Consider the following 21,539-nt stretch of genomic DNA (forward strand, 5'->3'; position numbering starts at 1 on the left):
CAATCTCTCGCTCGCTTCCTCACTTTTTATACAAACACAAGTGTATAAAAATTGTTTCTAATTGTATAAAGCAGAGAAAATTGTATAAATACATATATTTTTGTTCCCCTCTCTCCCCTCTTCCAGATCTCGCTCGCCATTCTCCCAAATCTCGCTCGCCACCCTCGCCTTTCTCACTTATACAAATAGAAGCAAATCTATAAATTGTTTTTCTGTTTGTATAAAGCGTGAGAAAATCGTATATACACATGCAAGTACATATATTTTCGTTCTATACACTTATAATTATACAATAAAAATACTCCCCTGCCCAGTTTCTTTTGCCTTTCTCTCTTTTTCGTTTTATACAATTTGCTTCAACTGTATATGTATAACGAATTATACAGTTTCTATGTTTGCTATGGAACGCAATTATGCAAACTTTGCTATAGCATACAAATATGAATTTTTTATTTGCTATATGTGAAAGTTGCCCAATAATAAATGGCAAACTTATGGAACCAATTTCATCATTTTCACTTTCTAAATACACTGTAGCTTAAATGGAAGAGGCTGAGAGGAAAAGTAGAAACCTGCTAAACATGTTTTCCATATATCAGCAACTAAAATAATTCATAGGCAAAGTTCATCAACATGATACGACCTTCAAGGCTTCAACAAAACTAAGTTGGGACTATGTGCCAGCATGACAAAGAAAAGTTGAGCCAATGAACAATAGGAATATTCCTCAAAATTTATCTAATAAAAGGCTGTAAAATTTAATTGTTACACAAATTATACACCAGCACATATATTATAGAACTCTTCTTAAGTTCTCAGTCAAGGCCGAATACTCTGACTGGATCCTGACATAAGACTACGAATATAAGTTGAATCCCTCATTCTAAATCTGCAAAAACAGGTTGGTGAATGGGTTTCTACGTAAAAGCTAGTCGCATTGTCCCCGTAGAAGAATGTCACAAACAGTTGCAGAGACAAGATGACCTCTATATTTGACTTACTGACACCTATTTTCTGAGCCAGTTGCAGCATCTTCATGAACTTCCCGCCTCATCTTCTTTCCATCCCCATGTCTTGATCTTCTTGGTGCTTCATCCTCGCTTTCGCTTCCGTCATTTTTTAGGCTGTTTCCAGCACCAAACTGGTTATCGTGTTCAGATTTCCCTATTTGCATATGTACTCCATCTGGTCCATTAACTGAACCCATCGTTTCCTGACCCTTACCTTGATCTGAGCTAAATCTATCATTCCTGTCACTAACTGGAGCCCGCTGTTCTCTTTTAGCCCTATAAGGATATTGAGAAGGCTGAGATGAGGGTGGAATGAATGATGGATTCATTCCAACTGCTCGACCAGCTCTGGGTGGGCCTGTCGCTCCCGGACCCATTCCGCCCATGAAAGGGGGCCTTCCGGGACCTATCATCATCCCAAATCCACCAGCTGGAGGGCGGCCATGAAACATCAAATCACTTGAAAATCGTGGGCCATAAGGAGGAAAAGGTCGGGGACCCATTCCAAAATGATCGGGCATTGGGAAACCCTCGGGTGTCATAGCTCCATAAGAAAACCCATCACCCATCATGCCTGGAGGGAAGCCTCGCATCCCAGGAGGAGGCCTGTTCCCATGTCCAAAAGGCATAATTGGAGGCCATGCAATTCCCCTGCCCCTTCCTCTACCAAGCGCAGCTGGTCCAAAACCTTGATCAAAGTTTTCATCCTCGTCCTCACTTTCTTCCTCTTCATCTTCCTCTTCTTCGTTGTCTTCAAATGGTACAATATCCGGGTTATCTTTCCCATTGTCAGGGTTCACTCCCTTCGCCTTTTCTTCTAGTCGCTTGGATTCTGCTGCAAGTGAAATTGCCTGAAATGCAGTAATTATCCCATTAGAATACACTCTACTTGAACCCAGCTGCAATAGGATATAATTTGTAGAGTTACTATAACTACCATGCCCTTTTCTTCTTGTGGATAATTCAAGCATCAGATGCTTAATGACAAACAGCACATTACAGGGGAAGGGAAGGATTGCAGCAAAAATTGGAGTTTGAGGACTCAGAAACGTTGGACTGAACTTGTGACATGTAATTGGAAAGAACTGAGTCATTGTTAAACCAATTAAAATAAGAATAGACAACTCACCACCGCTACAGATCAAAGAAGAACAGAAACTGTGTTAAAACATGTCCAAACTGCACTATGTCATGATCTAAATAAAATCCAACCCGGTAGCAATGGAGCTTTGTGGAAAATTTGGGGGAGAAAAGAAGAAACAAGTGTATCAGATATGCTTATCCTATACGATGACCAGTGAAATCACGGACAACCCATGGGAGGATGGTGAGTGCCTTCGTAATGAGACAAAGAAACCAAACAAATTCCAGTACAAGTTCGGGTCTGAACAAGATGAGTATGTAGGAGGTATCATCGACACAATCAATGATCAGCAATCAACCTTGTCAGTCGATAAACTGCAATCATCATGATGTTACCATTGTTGGTGCATACACCAAAGCAAATCAACTGCATTACCAGAACAGGTCTCTGAGTGGTTTAAATAGATGTGATAAAGCTGGGCAGGGAATTGGGGATAAGATTATATAAGCAGGTGAAACCACACCTTATAAATTGAGGAATTAATCCTTCAAGAACAAAATATTTTCATTTATTATCCAAATGAATAATGCTAAAAAATTCAAGACATTAAAACTAGAAACTATCTAATCAAACGATTCATGATTTCACTGATCACCTACATGAGACATTCTAAGAATTTTTAACTAGAGGATTAGTTTTCAATCCCCATTAGAAGTATTTGCACAACACCTACCACTGGGAAATTTCAAAAGACTTGTATATAACTATCACAAGGCTCAATATTGTCAATCAGCATTGACTAATTCAATACACAAAATATGGGATCAAAAACTCTTTAGAACCAAAAGCAGAAACCCTCCTAATAGCTTCAACCGAAAGCAGAAATTATACCATGCTCCTGCAGAAATAGTGCTTTCACAGAGATAGACACGAAACAAACGACTATATTGAGGAGTAAGGAAAGGGCTCCCTGTTAGACAATCGACATTTTTTCAGCTTATTATTATTTTTACTGTTTTTTACTTATTTCAATTTAGTGCTTCCTATTTTCTAGCTAGACTTAATCAACTTTAGTTGCTCAACTTTCTGAAGTTAGTGGCCCCATTATGGTTGTTAGTGGCCCCCTTTATGGTAGTTAGTGACACATGTTCTTATTTTAGTTTTAATGTTTATGTTTTTTCTTTGTACAAATTCGGACTTTCTGCAGATTAATATACACAAGGAATTTCATAAGTTCACTCTATTTTTATTTTTTCAAATCAGTTTCTTGAGTATTTTTGTTCTAACAGTGGCATCAGAGCCTCTAGTTGATCTTACAAGACAAAAAAAAAGTTTTAACCTACAACACAAATGGCATCCAACAACCTACCTTTAAATCCACCATTCACTTTCACTGGTGAAAATTACCAAATCTGGTCTGTGAAGATGCAAGCTTTTTTGGAAGCCTATGAACTTTGGGAAACTGTGACGGAAGATAAACCACTTGCCGCTCTACCAGGAAATCCTACCTTGGCTCAGATCAAATCCAACAACGAAGAGAAGGCAAAGAAATCTAAAGTCAAGTCGCTTATGAAGAATGTTGTGGCAGATACTGTGTTTTACAAAATCATGGCTTGCAAAAACTGCAAAAGAGGCTTGAGATAGGTTGAAAGAAGAATATCAAGGCAGCGATAGAACACGTCAAATGCAAGTGTTGAACCTAAAAAGAGAGTTTGAGTCCTTGAATATGCAAGAGGATGAAACTATCAGTATGTATGCTGATTGAATATCCTTAATTGTTAATAACATTAGACTTCTTGGTGAAGAAATTACAGATAAACGAATTGTGGAGAAAGTTCTTGTGACTCTTCCTGAGAGATTTGAATCTAAGATTTCCTCTCTTGAAGAATCCAAGGACCTGAGCAAACTTTCATTAGGTGAACTAATGAGTGCTCTTCAAGCACAAGAGCAAAGGAGGATTATGAGACGGGAAAAGTTCATTGAAGGAGCTTTCTCTGTATAAAAGCAAAAAGGAAAACAACAATTCCACCAAAAGAATAACGGCAAGCATGATGGAGGAAACAATAGTGGAAATGTGAAGCAAAAGTTCCCTCCTTGCAAACATTGTAAAAGAAATACATCTGGAGAAGTATTGTTGGTGGAGAGTCGATGCTATATGTGGCAACTGTAAGCAGACGGGACACGTATCCAAGGTCTGCAAATCAAGAGCAAAGGCCTCTGGTTCTTTGCAAGCACAAGTAGCAGAAGCTGACGATGCACATGAAGAGCAACTATTTGCAGTTTCATACTTTTCAATCAGTGAATCCTCTGATTCATGGCTCTTGACAGTGGTTGCACACATCACTTATGCAATAATGTTGAACTGTTCAAATTCTTAGATGATACTTACAAATCTAAAATAAAAGCGGGAAACGGTGAGGCAGTAGAAGTCAAAGGTAGAGGTACAGTGTCTATCTCAACAATATCAGGTATCAAAACTATTTCTGATGTTTTGTACACACCTGATATGAGTAAAAATTTGTTGAGTGTTGGACAAATGCTTGAAAATAATTATTCTCTGCATTTTAAGAATCGTGAATTTGTTGTTTCTGACCCTTCTGGAGTAGAGTTATTTTATGTCAAGATGAGCAACAAAATGTTTTAGTTGATTGGGAGAAAATAACTGAGCAGGCTTACACTATTACTTCACCAACATGTACAAACCTATGGCACAAAAGGTTTGGTCACTTCAATCTGAGAAGCCTCGCCGAGATGAAAAAAAAGGAGCTAGCGGAATATATGCCTGAATTTCTTTCTAATGCTCAAGTTTGTGAAACTTGCCAACAGGGAAAGCAAACAAAATTGCCATTTCAAGCAAATCAAGTACGAAGAGCTAACCAGAAACTTCAGCTCATTCATACGGATGTTTGCGGCCCAATGAAAACAGATTCGCTGAGTGGTAACAGATACTTTCTCCTCTTTATTGATGACTACACCAGAATGTGTTGGGTTTATTTCATAAGACTAAAGAGTGAAGTCTTTGATGTTTTTAAACAATTTAAAGCTTTAGTAGAAAATCAATGTAATCTTAGTATTAAGGCTTTAAGGTCTGACAATGGAGGAGAATACACTTCTTCTCAATTTGTGGAGTTTTGTAATAGCACAGGTATTGAACGCCAATTGATATTACCATACACTCCACAACAAAATGGTGTGTCTGAAAGAAAGAACAGGATAGTAATGGAGATGGCCAGATGTCTTTTGCTCGAAAGAAAGATCCCAAATCAGTTTTGGGCTGAGGCAGTCAATACCTCTGTATATTTGCTGAACAGATTGCCTACTAAGGCCTTGCAGGACATGACTCCATATGAAGCTTGGTGTGGGAACAAACCATCAATACACCATCTCAGAATCTTTGGGTGTATATGTTATTATCGAGTTCCAGAAACAAAAAGGAGTAAGTTGGATAACAAGGCTCATAAAGGCATATTTATGGGCTATAGTTCATCCAAAGGTTACAGGATTTTCTGTTTGAAATCAGACAAACTAATTCTCAGCCGAGAAGTGAAGTTTGATGAAGCAGCTGGTTGGGATTAGAAAAATAAAAAGACCTCTGATTCTGATTCATTTTCAATAGAGCAGCCTCAACTTTCAGAAGATGAACTAGTGGATGATGTACCAGTGAGGGGAACTCGATCCTTAAAAGATGTCTATCAGCGGTGTAACTTGGTAAGCTCTGAACCAACAAGCTATGCTGAAGCACAAGACTCTCAGGTATGGAGGAGATATGCAAGAAGAACTAGACATGATCGAGAAGAATGGAACCTGGCAGCTTGTTGACAGACCTAGAAATCGCAAGGTAATTGGTGTAAAATGGATTTTCAAGACAAAACTCAATCCTGATGGAACAATTTGCAAACATAAGGCTAGATTGGTGGTGAAGGGATACGCACAACATATGGTGTGGATTACCAGGAAACATTTGCTCCTGTAGCAAGGTATGACAGAATCAAGCTTATTCTTGCATTTGCATCTCATAGTTCCTGGCAGATTCATCAACTTGATGTCAAATCGGCTTTCTTGAATGGTTTGCTTGCTGAAGAGATCTATGTAGAGCAACCTGATAGTATCTCAACTTCTGGAAAAGAGGATCAAGTTTATCTCTTAACAAAGGCCTTGTATGGCCTAAAACAAGCCCCAAAGGCATGGTATGAGAGGATGGACAATCATCTCATCCAACTTGGCTTTAGTAGAAGTCAAAGTGAAGCTACTTTGTATGTGAAAGTCAATGCTGCAGGTGAGTCCTTAATTCTCTCAATTTATGTGGATGACATGCTTGTGACAGGAAGCAAAATTGAACAACTCCAAAGGTTCAAGGATGAAATGGAGAAAATCTTTGAAATGACTGATCTTGGAGTCATGAAGTACTTTCTCGGCATGGAAGTGTTGCAGTCCAGTGATGGAATTTTCATATGCCAGCAGAAATACATTTCGGATATTTTAAACAGGTTCAAAATGCAAGACTGCAAACCTGTGAGTACTCCAATATCTACTGGGTGTGAAGCTTGGCAACGATGAGGATTCCGAAAAAGTGGATGATAGTATGTATAGAAGCTTAATTGGCAGTCTTCTATATCTAACCGCAAGCAGGCCTGACATTCTATTTGTTGTTAGTTTGCTCTCTAGGTTCATGCATTCGCCTACAGACACACACCTCACAGCTGCTAAAAGAGTGTTAAGGTATTAAAGGAATTAGCAAGTTTGGAATTTTATTCCCAACATCTGCCGAAGTAACTATGAACCTGATCGGGTACTCTGATAGTGATTGGGGTGGTGGAGTTGATGATTCCAGAAGCACATCTGGATATCTTTTCTGTATGGGGACAAGTTGTTTTAGTTGGAGCTCTAGAAAACAAGAAACTACAGCTCAATCAACAGCAGAAGCTGAGTACATAGCTGATGCATCTGCTGTTATCTGGCTAAGGAAGATGATGAAGGACTTAGGCCATGAACAAACAGAAGCTACCAAGATCATGTGTGACAACAGTTCAGCAGTTTCAATCTCAAAAAATCCAGCGTTTCATGGTCGAACTAAACATATCAAGATCAAGTTTCATTTTATTAGAGAAGTCCAACAATCTAATGAAGTGTTGCTTGTTCATTGTTCATCTGAGAACCAGCTAGCTGACATTTTCACCAAGTCATTGACAAAGGAAAGATTTGAAGATCTGAGGCAAAGAATTGGTGTTTGCCACAAAAATGCCAAGGAGGAGTGTTAGACAATTGGCATTTTTTCAGCTTATTATTATTTTTACTGTTTTTTACTTATTTCAATTTAGTTCTTCCTATTTTCTAGCTAGACTTAATCAACTTTAGTTGCTGAACTTTCTGAAGTTAGTGGCCCCATTATGGCTGTTAGTGGCCCCCTTTTATGGTAGTTAGTGACACATGTTCTTATTTTAGTTTTAATGTTTATGTTTTTTCTTTGTATAAATTCAGACTTTCTGCAGATTCATATACACAAGGAATTTCATAAGTTCACTCTATTTTTATGTTTTCAAATCAGTTTCTTGAGTATTTTTGTTCTAACACTCCCATGACAATGAGGCCATTTTTGCATGATGCTGCTGTTGCCTCCGCGTAGGGCCGTCCCCCACTCCCGTCCCGGGGCGCTAAGGGGCTTTTGTTTTTGGAACAGACGGCAGTGTTTTGCTAAGTAACAAGTGCTCCGTTGTATATATCAGCAGCGGTTTTGTGCATATTGTCAGTATTGATATCTAATGCAATCTTTACTTGCAAAAAGCACCATCATAATTATACTAGTCATTTGTTCTTAGCACATATTATACCGAGACAAGTAACATGGGGAAGCACCCCGAAAGCTCCAGGAATGGAAATGTTACCATCTAGAGAATGAAAACTTTGTTGAGGACAACATTTAATTTTAGTTAGTAGAAGAAGTACCATAAGTTCGCTATCTGGTTCAAGATAAAGCAAAGAAGCCAACTGCTCACCAACAGAGGGCTCTAATTCTTGACAATCTCTGCTTATCTGCAACAATAGCAAAATACAACATTAAAACGGTGGCTGGAAGTGAAAACAGCATGTAGACCAATTTAGTATCCAAACAAAACAAACTAGACCAACTAAGGAGCTCCTATTTCAAATGCTATATGCATCAATCACCAATCAAATATCTTAGTAAAAGGAAGATCTTAAATGCATCCTGCAGTTCAAGAGAATCTGAAGCACATTACACAAGATGACAAGAATAGGGGACCTTCGGCAATTGATCCTTACTGGAAGGCAGTCTAATATTTGAAAAAATATATTTATCATAAATTTCTGTCCTTCGTGATTCACCACATTCATCAAAAATAATTAGCATAGGCAATGTTAAGTGAAGCACAATTGTCAGCATGCAACAAAAGGGAAGTTTGTGGTACGCTTTCATCAGTACTGATTCACCAACAGTATTATCAAAGGCGAAAAGAACAAAAAAATTCTAAGGTCCGCAGGGGATTTAAACAAAAATCTAAAATAAATTGTAGGCTTTAATGAGCAGAGGCGCAGGAAAAAAATGCAAATCTGCATGTTTGTCCTAGACTAATAATATAAGCATGAATAACAAATATATGGACAAAGAAATTGAAAAATAATTACGATAAAACGAAATATCAATTATTTAGTGTTGCCTCTTAAGAATTACTCTTACGAAAGAAAAAGGATGTCTTAGAACCTTGATAGCGACACTGAAGCGCTCAACATGTTTTGTGCCTCGCAAGCCTTTGACAACACTGATCGCCAACAAACTAAGAATATTTTAGCGACAAAAAAGAAACCTTCAACATTTAAACCATTTAGCGTACCAGCCTCAATGCCTCAACTGTTAGTCAACCTTAATCCAAACTGATTGCAAGTTGAGGAAGATATCATGAACTACAGCTTGTTATCTTCAAAGGCTCAAAAGAAGGAAGGTCAAACTAAGATATGTTATCTCACTTGTGACCATTGTTCACTTTTTGGTTAATGTTGGAAATGCACTTCAGCAGTAACTTGAACCAAAATCCTTGCCTTAAAAGTAAAAACCTAGGTACCTTGACAACATGAGCACTGCAGAATATGCTGTTATATATATAGTTCAGCAAGAAACCTAACTGCTTAATTTTTTGGTGATTTCTTTAAGCATGCCTTTTCCGAACAGCGTGATTAGATGTGAAATTTGAAGGAACTGGTCTTTTGATTGTCAAGACAATCTGGCTAAGTTAACTCCCTCTCCCAAAAAGAATTCTTTCCTTTATATTTCAGTTTTCCAAAACAAAGTATACAATTTTTCCCACTAAAGAGTATCAGCTTTGGGAGAGAGTGAAAATAATCTCTTTTACCAGATGACTTGAACTCAAGATACTCAAATCTTTTCTTTTTATCAACTCAAGATACTCAAATCTTTTCTTTTTTTTTTGAGCAACTCAAGATACTCAAATCTGTACTATGGACGAAAGTTTTTTGGTTCTTACCTGAAGCAGTCAAAGTTCCAGTGTAACTAGATGGTCTTACTGAATACAAAAACCAAGGTTGTTTCCAAAAGAAAGATGTGTTGGGATAGAGTGGATGGGAAATGCAACTAGCCAATGGTCTGCCAGACGAGTCAGGATCTTAGGTATGTTTTTTATAGCATCCATGAGAAAAGACAATCGGGGAATTACAGCAATCTTCAATACAAACAAAAATTCTTGCCTGCTAGTATGTTCAGTCTAAATCAATCATTGGACATGACATTTCAGAGCTGTTAAAGTGAGAATAAACTAGTTGAAATTGATCAAAAGGATCAAGGGATAAAGGCTCAGGCTTATACCTTCACCGGTAAGTTCTCATTGTATGGATTCCTCAAATGGTGAGTTTTCTGGAAGGACAGTTCACATAGCTGCATTTTAAACCTTGGAGTTAGTTCAGATGTGCAAGCAATTATGCAACCATTACTTAAAAAGGAGGTAAAGAGAAGAGAGATGCAAGAAACAAAAAAGAAAGAAAACCCCAGACACTAAGTTATATCAACTACATGTTAGGAAAATGATCAGTCCTAAAGAGAAATTGGAAAGGCCATAAAAGGAATAGGATTTCTTTCGTATGACGCTTTGGTGAAGAGAGAATTGAACTTTCATCTGATTAGGTTCGAATACACACACATCTCCATTTTGGAATCCAATATTATAGACCAGGTGGATAATGCCAGAGCATACGGCAGACTTGGTAAGCTGTTGAATAAGGAGAGGAGGAAGGGTGGAAGATAATATCATGTATATGAGGGGCAGTTTGGAAGGAAAGAAACAATAGATGTCATGAGGATATAACTATTCCTTTTCAGGCATCCAAACAAAATTGTATAAATACATCATACTTTTGGTGTAAAGAAACAGGTGTAGTAGTAGCAGATCAGCTGGTATATCTTATAGGTGCTTTGTAAGTATTTAGTCTTTTTTCTTCTTCTGTTTTTACCCTTCCTTGTGTAATTTCTGGGAACATTTTTTGGCGGTTGCCAGCATAGCATTAATGTTAAGGAATACAACAACATTACCTTTGTCAAAAAAAGTTGCAGAAAAGGGCCAAAAACACCCTTGAATTAAAGGAAACGGTCTAAAGTACCCTTCATCTACAGTTTTGGCTCACTTATATCTTTGAATTTAACAACCCTCTCTTTATTTTTTGTTTTTAAACAATATATTTATAATGTGTATTTTTCTTATTCAATGAAATAAAAATCTCATTTCTACTAGATTTTTTCCCATGATTTATCCAAAACAAAACAAACACCTCTTCAAGACCCCAATTTTTTTTTAAAAAAATCTAGTAATTATTTGTATTTGCTGTAGCTTTAAAAAAAAAAAATAGAGTCATGAAGAAGGATATTGTTTTGACTTGGATGACTTATGTAAAAAATATAAAAGATTAAAGAAAATAAGAAGCTTTTTTGAATTAGAAAAGCTCAGTCTAAAATTTTAAATATTAACAAATTCAATTCAGCATCTTTGATAAGTGACAGGAATAGGATTACACTTAAATATTTTGTGAAGGAACAAAGATATTAAATGTCCTCCAATTTTTATTTATTTATTTTGAAAAAATAACTGTACCGCAGCAGGGTTTAATAATGAAAAAATTCTAGTAAAGATGGGAGATGTTATCTAATCTAATAAGAAAATGACAAATAATAAAAATATTTTTTAAGAAAACAAAATAAAGAGAAGGTTGTTAGTTTCAAGGGTATTAGTGTGCCAAAAAGGTAAATGAAAGGGTATTTTTTGACGAAAAAGTGGATGGAGGGTATTTTTAGACCTTTTCCTATAGTTCAAGGGTATTTTTGACCATTTTCCCAGAAAGTTAAAAGAAACTCGCCTGCCATCATAACTGGTCATAAATTCAACATGCCCTTACTATTACCAATTTAAGTTCCCACCCACATTGATATAAAAACATTTAAAAGACAACTAATACTTCATTATCTTCTACACCATAAATGATGATTCCTTTTGGGTTTGCTGATAATTTAATTTCATCTCACTTTTTTCCCACTTCCTTGGAGAAAAGAATACTAATATCCCGAAAAGAAATGGAAAAACGATTTCAAGCCACACTGTGTTTGTCCCCAAGCACCTGATTGAAATTAGTAAGGTACTACACACAAAGATAAACATTAAGGCCATCCAACTGGAAAAGGTGTATAAGCAAAAGACACAGGAACCAAAGATTACAGGGAGGAGAAAAAGAAAATATAAATGACCTTTAACCATTTCAATGAAAAATTACGTCCATAATGGGCAGTCCCATGTTCATGCTTCCAGTTTCCTCCATTAGCAGCGCCACCAATTCTAGATGTCATCTTTCCACAACCCTAACAAATAGTAAACAAATCTCACATCATGAAAATGCATCCACCAAAGAAAGCTTTGTTTTACAACCATCAACTAGCCTTAACTCACACACAACTTCCATGACAAGTCAAAATCTAATTATACACACTTACAATAATGATATACTAGTAATACTAAACATCCTCAGCTATTACGTAATAGACAAACTTTACATCTGTAGCACATGAGGGATAGAGATAATAACAGCCTACCTGAAAATGTCTAGTCCGGTTGACTGAAAAAATCAGAATGACATTTTCCACAGAGTCAAAAGCTTCATTTAGTTTAGCCTCATTGCTTCTTTGAGTTGCCCAAACTCCTTGTTGTACTGACAATTCAAGATTCTCACGGTTGCAGCTTTTAACTATAAAGTACCTAATTCCATTCAAGAAATTGGATAAGTGTCCTAGCAAAAACAGAGATATGGACTGCAACTGTCCTTTCTTATTCAGTAGCACAATAAAGGGGCACATGGATAGAGTAGAGGGACATTAGTACTACATGAAAAGATCAATGAATTAAAAAATGGAAGTCATTGCTGTGCCAGGTGTCAAAATAAGAAGTTCAAAAGTTAAAGTTTAATCACCTCACTGGTAACAAATGAAAGATATTGCAAGTAAACAACACCGCACAGAATGAATCACCACCATGTGTCACTTAATAACATACAATCTCCGAAGACAGAATATCAGTTCTAACCAGCAAATCTGTAGTGTTTAGTCCTGGATAGTTTTCATCCATAAAGCTTACTCATATATTTGTAGGCAGACAAACTTGCAAGCAAATATGTAACAGACTGCTACGAGAGAATAATGAAATTGCATCTGCTGCAAACTACTCCTTGTGAAACTAGTCAATTAAACAACCATCGTAGCTCTTCCTTTTTTTTGGCATAGCTCCTTCATCACGACAAGATAGGCGTGCTAGTAGCGATTATGTATGATATCTGGTCGAACAGATTTATATACTTTTGGTTTCAGTTATACTCGTAGAGCCAAGAAGTTTTAGTTCCATGAAGAAGTGAACTCCTCGATTGCCATATAAACCGAAAAACAATCACAAAAGTATCCTTAAATTACGATGGCAAATCCCAGTATACAAACAGCAACAAAAAGAGAATCTACAACGTCATATGATTCTCTATCGTTACAAAAGCTATATCATATTCCTCCCTTCAACAGGACCCACGTGAGTACTAATAGAGCAACATCCCATGCTCTTCACTTCTCTTCTTTCTTCAACATGTCCGACTGAAGAGAGCCTCCATCAGTGTGATCAGCATCGACATTGCAGTTCAAACCATCTTCCCATCTCACAACACAAGCGAGTTGCCACCTGAAAACATAAGAGGTAGTCCACATCTCCACCTGAACATTTGCAGATAAATTACCGGTTGACATGTAATCTGCCTTTTGGTCAAATTTCCAGCTTTCAGGATTACTCCTTCCGTGCTGAGTAAAAAAGCACATGTTTTGGTGCTACAGGATCCAAAAGTGTCAAAAAATCGCTTCCTCCCTTACGAAGGGTGATGATAATATGATTGTACTGAAAACAGTTCACCTCTTTCCACCCCACTGCCACTACCATGAGTCCTGACTAGTGTCTGACGAACTTTGCTTTCAGCACTTCAACAAAGCTTGCAATTCAGAAACTTCACATCCTGAAGATTCTATCTAAACTCTATGTTCCATGAACCCCTCTACTGTAATCTCCAGAATTCTCATACTGTCATTTCCCTCTGACTAAACTCTCGAGATACTATATGTTTATGAATGTGTGTCTCAACATCCCTTTCACCCTACTTATAAAGCCCAAAGCTAATTATACTCCATCCCATAACCGGAAGGGGTTTTGTTACCACTGAGATCTTCTCATCCATCCATAACATCCCTCTAAAGTCTACATGTGATAAAAGAATTCCTCCATTTTGCTACAATCCATATTTATCCATCACCACCTCCCTCCATAGAGTGTGCTCATCAATATCAAATCCCTAAAGCCGTTTTCTTAATAGGGTTTTGATAAAATTCTGAGATCCTGCACCCCAACAGTCCCTCCCCTGTTTCTTTGGAGATATTGCTTACTCTCAACTGACTAAGAGGGTGTTTAAATTGACTTATTTTTAGGTGCTTTTGACTTTTACGCACTTCTTAATTCTTAGAGGTGTTCAGCAAAGACACACTTTACTTTAGGATTAAAAAGTACAAATAAAATAGCCAAAAGTCAAAGGTAGGTAGCTACCTACTTTTGGCTTTTGGCTTTTGGCTTTGAGTTACAAGTCAACTTAAAAAAAAACTTATCCAAACACCCCCTAAGTGAAACATTACACCCTCATTCTAAAATATTACAATCATTCTTTTTTTTTTCACAAGTCTAATAATAATTCCGTCATTCGATCAAGAAAATGTTAGACATTCAAGTATCCCAATGCATTTAACCTTGTCTGATGTATTCTCATACATGTGTCCAAAACTCTATTCACATCCCATATCACAAAAGTAACCTTGACAAACCCAACATGCACCTATGTTCAAGTTAGCTTAAAACTGCTTAACGATTATCAATATTTATGAATAACTAGCAACATATGTACAGTTCATAATCAAGGAGTCACAAACCAAGTAACATAACCAAATAACACAAAATAAAACACAACATTGAACTTGAAAGCCAGTGAAAGGATCAATTGACAGATAAAGTTTCTCATGAAAAAAAAAATGTCCATATATGCAACAATCAAGAAGAAACAAATGTTCCTATATGCAGTTCGAAATACAGATTTTCTTTTATTTTCAAACAGATTACTCAGCAATTTCCCATTATAGGCCCTGAACATTACTTCCCAAATCGACAATAGATCACTATCATCAAAGTTGCTGCAATTTCAGAAAGCAAAGTTAACACATTAAAGCCTATATTCAAGCTATAGCATATTCAAATTCACAACATGATCTTTAACAAGACGTTCAACATCAATAAAAGATAGTTCACTATCAACCACACAACTAACACTTTCACTACATGAAGATGATTCCGCCACCAGAGTATTACTAAAACAACAACAACAAATATTACTACCAATAAGCAAATTACTTATAGCATAACCTGAAAGGTAACCTACAACTTAGAATACAACAACATACCCAGTGTAATCCCACTAAGTGGGGTCTGGGGAGGGTAGAGTGAACCTTACCACTACCTCGGGGAGGTAGAGACATTTCTGAAATACCTCGGCTCAAGTGCATCAAACTCACGTAAAAGAAGAAGAAAACAATGAAAAACATAGTTGATAATAAGGAAAGTAGGGTAAAATCTACAAGAAGGAAACAATAAAGGCAGCAAAATAGTGTCATAATCAAAATATAATACACAACATATGGCAAGAACTACAAGGGTATGACTAGTACTACGATAGACATTAACGAGCCTAAGCCTATACACGACAAGACAACACTCAACTCTACTAGCATTCTAACTTAATACGCGACCTCCACTCCCTCCTATCTAGAGCCATGTCCACGGTAATATAAAAGTTGTGTCATGTCATGTCTAATCACCTCTCTCCAATACTTTTTCGGCTTACCTCTACCCCTCTAGGTACCCCTTAAAACCAGCCTCTCGCATCTCCTCATTGGGGCGTTAGTGCACCTCCTTTACACATGCCCAAACCATCTCAATCTCGCTTCCCTCATTTTGTCCACCATAGAGGTCACTCCTACCTTCTCCCGACTAACCTCATTCATAATCTTGTTGCTCCTATTATGTCCACACATCCATCTCAACATGCATCTTCTGAACGTGAGATTTCTGTAAGTGTATACAATATAGTTTTTATCATGGAGCTTTAGATGCACTAAAGAAGGCAAACCTATATGGAAAACTATTTATCTGTACAATATAGTTTGTATCATGGAGCTGTAGAGGAGACTATTGGAGAACTATTTCTCTAACCCCTAATCCACCAAGGAAAGAAATTTTATCAGATTATCAAAAACACAAAAGAATCAGACAAAAGTTAAATATTTCCCAACTTGCACCAGAAACATAGCAAACATATTTAACATATTTGAGACTAAATACATAATCTAGTACATCTGTCGCACTGAAATCAGAAAAGACCGTCCATCTATTTAGTTAAACGAAATCCCTTTTATAAGGTAAATAATTTTATCAAAAATGGGGCAAAAAAATGTGTACAACCCTTTACATAGGATGAGAAACCTACAACAAAATGTGGTTCTCAACCAGAGAATCGATTCTCTATGCAAAAAGGGACCTCATAAGTACACCAAAAAAGGCTAGAGACAATACACTACTCTGCGACTTCACAAAATCTTTCCAACCCTTCAAATGTCCTCCTACTTCTCTCTTTCCAAATGACCCACATGATTGCTAAAGGGGCAACACTACATGCCCTTGGGCTTCCCTTTCCCCTCTTAAAGAGTCTATTTTTGCAAAGCCTCCTTCACTGCGCCCGACATCACCTATTGTATCCTAAGAAAATTGAGGATCACCCCCCACAACCGATTAGACACCTTACAGTGCAATAAGATATGTTTACATTTCACTTGCACTACACATAAAGCACCAACTAACATAGGTGATCCTTCTCTTCCTCATATTTTCCATGGTTAAGATTGCACCCCTTGCCATCAACCATATAAAAAAACGTGCCTTCCTCGGAGCTCTAGGGATCCAAAGAGAGTCATCGGGGAAAGTACCTTCCTCTCTCACTAGTAACCTTTTATAGTAAGAGCTAAAAATGAATAACCATTCTCCACTATCTAAATTGTTATGAGTTGCGAGCCCATAAAAACTCAATGAGATTGTGAAATTCTTTCCATCTGCCAATTTCCCAATCCAGCATATGCATTCTGAATCTTAAGTTCCCAGTCAATAACCCCCTCGTGAGACCCATGAATTTGTTGAATTGTCATCTCTGTTCTCTTTGGTAGAAGACACACTACATATTAGGGAAGACTTCCCTCATCACGTTACCGTAAAGGAAATATGTCTGCAAATCTTTCCACCCCTTCTTAATATTCCTCTACAAACCACACCCATACGGAGTTATATTGTTCCTGCTCCTCCATCGCCCTGCCATAGTACCATACTTTTGCTACCACCCCCCTCCAAAAAGCATTTTCCTCAACCCCAAATATTCATATCCAATTCCCTAAAAGCGCTCTACTGAACACCCTATCTCTATAGGAATAACTAAATACAATAGGATCTCACATAGGACCAAGACACCATTTCCTTGAATTCTAAGGAGAAAAGTAACTACCTCTGGTGGCTAAACCATGATTATTACACAGAACATAGTTTGTCTGATATATGAAACCATAGGCTCCTATGCCTTTGAGTTATGAGAGTAAGAGGATACACGTAGAGCTCACTAGGTCTAAGATGGTCTAACTGATGTCTAACAGGCTGCATAGCAAACTCGTAATTATCAAGGGAATGCCAAAAAATAACAGAACAATTCAAAGGACATTTTTAGAATCAAGGTACGGTACTGCTTCACTTCACAAGTTGGGAGGAAGTTACAATGGGTGCATCCCACCCCTCCCACAACGAAAATTATCCAATGACTTCAATCTGAACTTATTATTTGGAGTTCACATCGCTCTGATAAAGTGAATCCACTAGAAGACCAAATCCCAGTGACCATAACAGCTAACTGAAGTAATGGTGAGAAAAACTGAGCTCTTTCCTTTCAAAGAGACGGTTGAATAAACTTCATCATCTCTAAGCAACTATCCAAAACTTCTAGTAGCTATAGATATGCTAACCACTGAAGCAACCAAGAAAATAGGAACAAAGAAAGCAGGTAGCCACATATCCTCCAATGTAATTCCCTTCTCCTCTCTTGGAGGGTGGTGATCCCTAAAACTGCCCATGCATCAGAGCGCACAAATTACCCATCAAAGTATGTATCTTTTACTGCAGAACTCATGGTCAATATCAATTCCTCGGACACACATACTATGCATAAGAGGAACAAAAAATAGAACAAAAGGAAAACCAGTATACAAGTGGATAAGAAAAATAACAATCAACAATTAGTAGAACCAGTTACGACGATACCAAGGCTCTGGATGAACTCATTACAGCAACATAAGGGACTCTTATGTTATTGTCAATCATCTACATACATGAACTGATTACATAACCTAATTAAAGACCTTGAAACTCTACACACCTAGAAGTTCCTTGCGGCAGGACTACTGCAGTTCTATCAGCTTGATTTTGCTGGCCATTGGGATGAATTTGTGCTTGAGTTGGGCCCCCCTGTAGTTGAGGTGGCTGAACTTGTTGATGCGGCTGGTGCTGTTGTATAATGGGTGTCTCAGTTGCTGTAGATTTCACAGCAAGACTCGTTCCATTCTGTGCTTGTGAAGCCTGAGATTTGTCTGTCTGGGTTGAATAATTAGCATTTCGATTTTGATTAAACCTGTTTGAGTAACAATAGTTGTTGGATGCCAGGTGCTGAATTTTCTGAAGGATTTCTTCCACTGGAGGTGGAGGCCCAGGCATCTTTGCATGTCTATAGCGACAATCAGGACCATTTGGACAAAACCCCAATTTGTACCTGTATTATGAAAACCATCACAAAAAGGTCATAACTTCACCATAAAAATTGTCATTAATCTATCCATATATTATTTGTCTGAGGACCCACTCGGCATTTTTTGCTTATCAAAAGTACAAATTTATCAATTAAAAAGCAGTGAAATTAACAATCATTACCACAAACATCTAAAGCACTTATAGCCTAACCAGTTGTCACTTGGCAGCAAAATGAGCCAATGAACATAGAAAGCAAATAAATAGAGCTATTAATTGCTTCATATCAGAATAAGTTATGGCCCAGAATACAGCATGCTTAAGCCATGAGTTTAGCTGCTTTGAGTCTAAACCAGATTTTAATGATCGAGTAATTGAAAGAACTAATTAGTTATCATCTGTTTATGGCTATGGGAATGAAGCTTGGAATCTGCCACACTTTGAAGGAGGGTCAGGGAGTGCACGGTGACACACAAATGTTATTATTATATGCTTCCCTGGATTTGAATGTTAACCAGTGTCTACTGAAGGATGTTTTGAATGTCAGAGCTCCTTTAAAAGTGATTTTGATTTGTTGACAGTAGGTTGTGACAAAATACACCTTCAATATTATCACTAGTGCTATTTAGCGTAAAAAACTCACACCAGTCGCCCTGTGCTACTTCGTGAATAAAATGCTAGACTTATAAAACATATCTTTTAGCATCGCGTCTTCATTCCTTTCATTTCCATACTTGATTTTCACATGTTTTTGAGTCGAGGGTCAATTGGAAAAGCCTCTACCTTCACAAGGTAGGGGAAAGACTACATATGTCACCCTTCCTTGACCCCACCAGTGGGATTACATTGTTTATATTGTTCTTGTATTGTACTTATAGAAGATGTCAATATATGCATCTCTCTGCATCTATGTATATAAAGAACTATCATCGTGAGAGGACCATGATAAATGAGAAAAACAATGATCATATACAACCTAAAGAGCAACGTTAAGTACAAACATGCAGCAAAATAACGGGTTAGATTCCCAACCCTACAACACTAATGGGTCGTTTGGTAGGATGCATAATAATAATGCATACATTAGCTCTGTGTATTACTAACACCTTGGGTAGCCTCTCTGTTTCAAAAAAAAATGATCTAGTTTGACTTGGCATAGAGTTTAAGAAAATAAAGACATTTCAATCTTGTGGTCCTAAATTAAATTTATGTCAAACATACCAAAATGTCCTTTGATCTTGTGGCATGCAACAAGAAAAGCTGAAAATTAAGTATTACCAAAAAAGAAAGGGCTCACTCTTTTTTAAACAGACTAAAATGGAAATTAGGCTGAAAAGGAGGGAGTACAATTTATTTGGCTTTATCCTATGTATATAACTAATACATTGCAAACAATTGAATTAACAATGCAATGGTTTTTTCTTGGTTTCCCACCCGGCGTTTGGTACCCACATTGAAGCCCTACTAAATCCGGATTAGCACAGGGAACTCTCACATTGAGGGTAAAGCACTCCCTGACAAAAGCGACTCAGAAACCAAGCAGACTCGAACCCAAGAACTCTTGGTTATGATGAAGAAAAAATACTTATCAGTCCACCACAACCCTTGTTGGTAACAATGCAAGGGTTTTAGTACATGTATTAGCATGGTTAAAGACATAATTGTTTGTCAAAACCTTTTCCATATTCTTTCCATTGAGTCTCAAAGGCATTTCATGGACTATGACTAGGAGAATTACCCAAGCCCTAAAAAGTTGGGAGGAGGCTGGATTGCTAGCTAAAGACAAAACTAGATAGAGAATTATCCCTGCTTCAATATGGTGGACAACCTGGGAAGAGAGAAATTCTAGGTATTTTGAAAGCATAGAGAATAGTATGCTGCATTTCGTTGTTACCTTTTTGATGCAATCAATTATATACTCAAATGAAATTGCCTCTACAATTGATGTTTTAGACTTAATTTAAAGTTAGAGCAGTGGAGTTTTGCAGTTCACCTGTATATAAGGTTTAGTATACTTTTGTGTTATAATACAAAGTTACCAAGTTCCAAAAAATAATAATAAGGGACGGTTTAGTCAGCAACAGATGAGCATAAAAAGAAACTAAAAATCAGCAAACAAGCTATAAGTCTTACATGTTGCATTCCTTGATATCCTCAATCGTGTGCTTATAAACACAGTCCTGTTCACGGCACTCACCATAGAGTCGAAAGAAGCGACAAATGGGCATTCGTGATTTGTCATACTGGTGAAGGAAGCCGCAGGCATCACCCTTCATACACAGTGACCGCAGCCAGTGGCGGCAAACAGTCTGCCTGAAACTCCGACGATTTCCAACAAATCCTACATCGCCTTGGCCACCAACCGCTGGGACAGTAGGCGGGTTAATATTAGCACTTGAAGCAGCTGCTGCAGTGTGATCGAAAGATTGTATTACTGGAACTGATGCAGTTGGGTGTGTTGGCCCAGTGTCTAAGCCACCTTCAAAATCAAAATTCAAACCCCCTTCTCCTTCGTCCATTACTACGAAACTGTCAAATGGGTCGGTGTTTGACAACAGATTTTGCTTGAAATTGGTGGCTATGGCACTTTCCGCACTATGACGTTTTCAATTTTACAGCCTTTCTTCTTCTGGCTGCAGGATTAGGAGAACAGAGAGGAAGAGGAGAAACTAAAAAGTGAGAATATTTAGCTTCCCTCTATGGGGGGAAAGTGGAGATCTCTTAATGTTACACCCTCTATCATTATTTAGTTGTCAATTTAGAAATAGCACATGTATAAAAATAGCAATAATTAACATATTCAAAAATGATGAATCAAAAGTTGAAAATTTTCAACAAGTTTAAATGAAAGTAATAATAAAAAAAAATTGTTCTTTCTTGATTTGTCATAATAGACAAGTAAATGGGACAATTAAAAGAAAAAATATGGACAAGTAAATAGGAATAGAGAGAGTAATGTACATGTTATGACAGTAAAGTAATGTTTTA

The 21,539-nt window shown here is 37.3% G+C and overlaps 1 protein-coding gene across 1 annotated transcript; it reads right to left on the reverse strand.

Annotated features, from left to right (window-relative positions):
* Positions 1 to 699: 699 nt before the first annotated feature.
* On the reverse strand, positions 700 to 21,289 carry LOC107011612 (30-kDa cleavage and polyadenylation specificity factor 30-like). Its single transcript, XM_015211193.2, has 7 exons — positions 20,685 to 21,289; positions 18,187 to 18,576; positions 12,194 to 12,356; positions 11,852 to 11,962; positions 9,929 to 9,997; positions 8,038 to 8,124; positions 700 to 1,861 (listed from the first exon to the last, which is right to left on the reverse strand). Exons 1-7 carry the CDS (start codon positions 21,068 to 21,070, stop codon positions 998 to 1,000), a joined length of 2,070 nt encoding a protein of 689 aa, XP_015066679.1. The 5' UTR covers positions 21,071 to 21,289; the 3' UTR covers positions 700 to 997.
* Between the last annotated feature and the right edge of the window lie 250 nt (positions 21,290 to 21,539).

The sequence above is a fragment of the Solanum pennellii genome, chromosome 2 (assembly GCF_001406875.1).
Source record: "Solanum pennellii chromosome 2, SPENNV200".
Taxonomy (NCBI): domain Eukaryota; kingdom Viridiplantae; phylum Streptophyta; class Magnoliopsida; order Solanales; family Solanaceae; genus Solanum; species Solanum pennellii.

Coding starts and splice junctions, on each gene's coding strand:
- LOC107011612 (XM_015211193.2), bottom strand. CDS start 21,070: ATGGACGAAGGAGAAGGGGGTTTGAATTTTGATTTTGAAGGTGGCTTA. Junction 12,357..18,186: donor CTGCCGCAAGGAACTTCTAG/GTGTGTAGAGTT, acceptor GAATGGAATTAG/GTACTTTATAGTTAAAAGCT. Junction 1,862..8,037: donor AACCAGATAGCGAACTTATG/GTACTTCTTCTA, acceptor ACTGCATTTCAG/GCAATTTCACTTGCAGCAGA.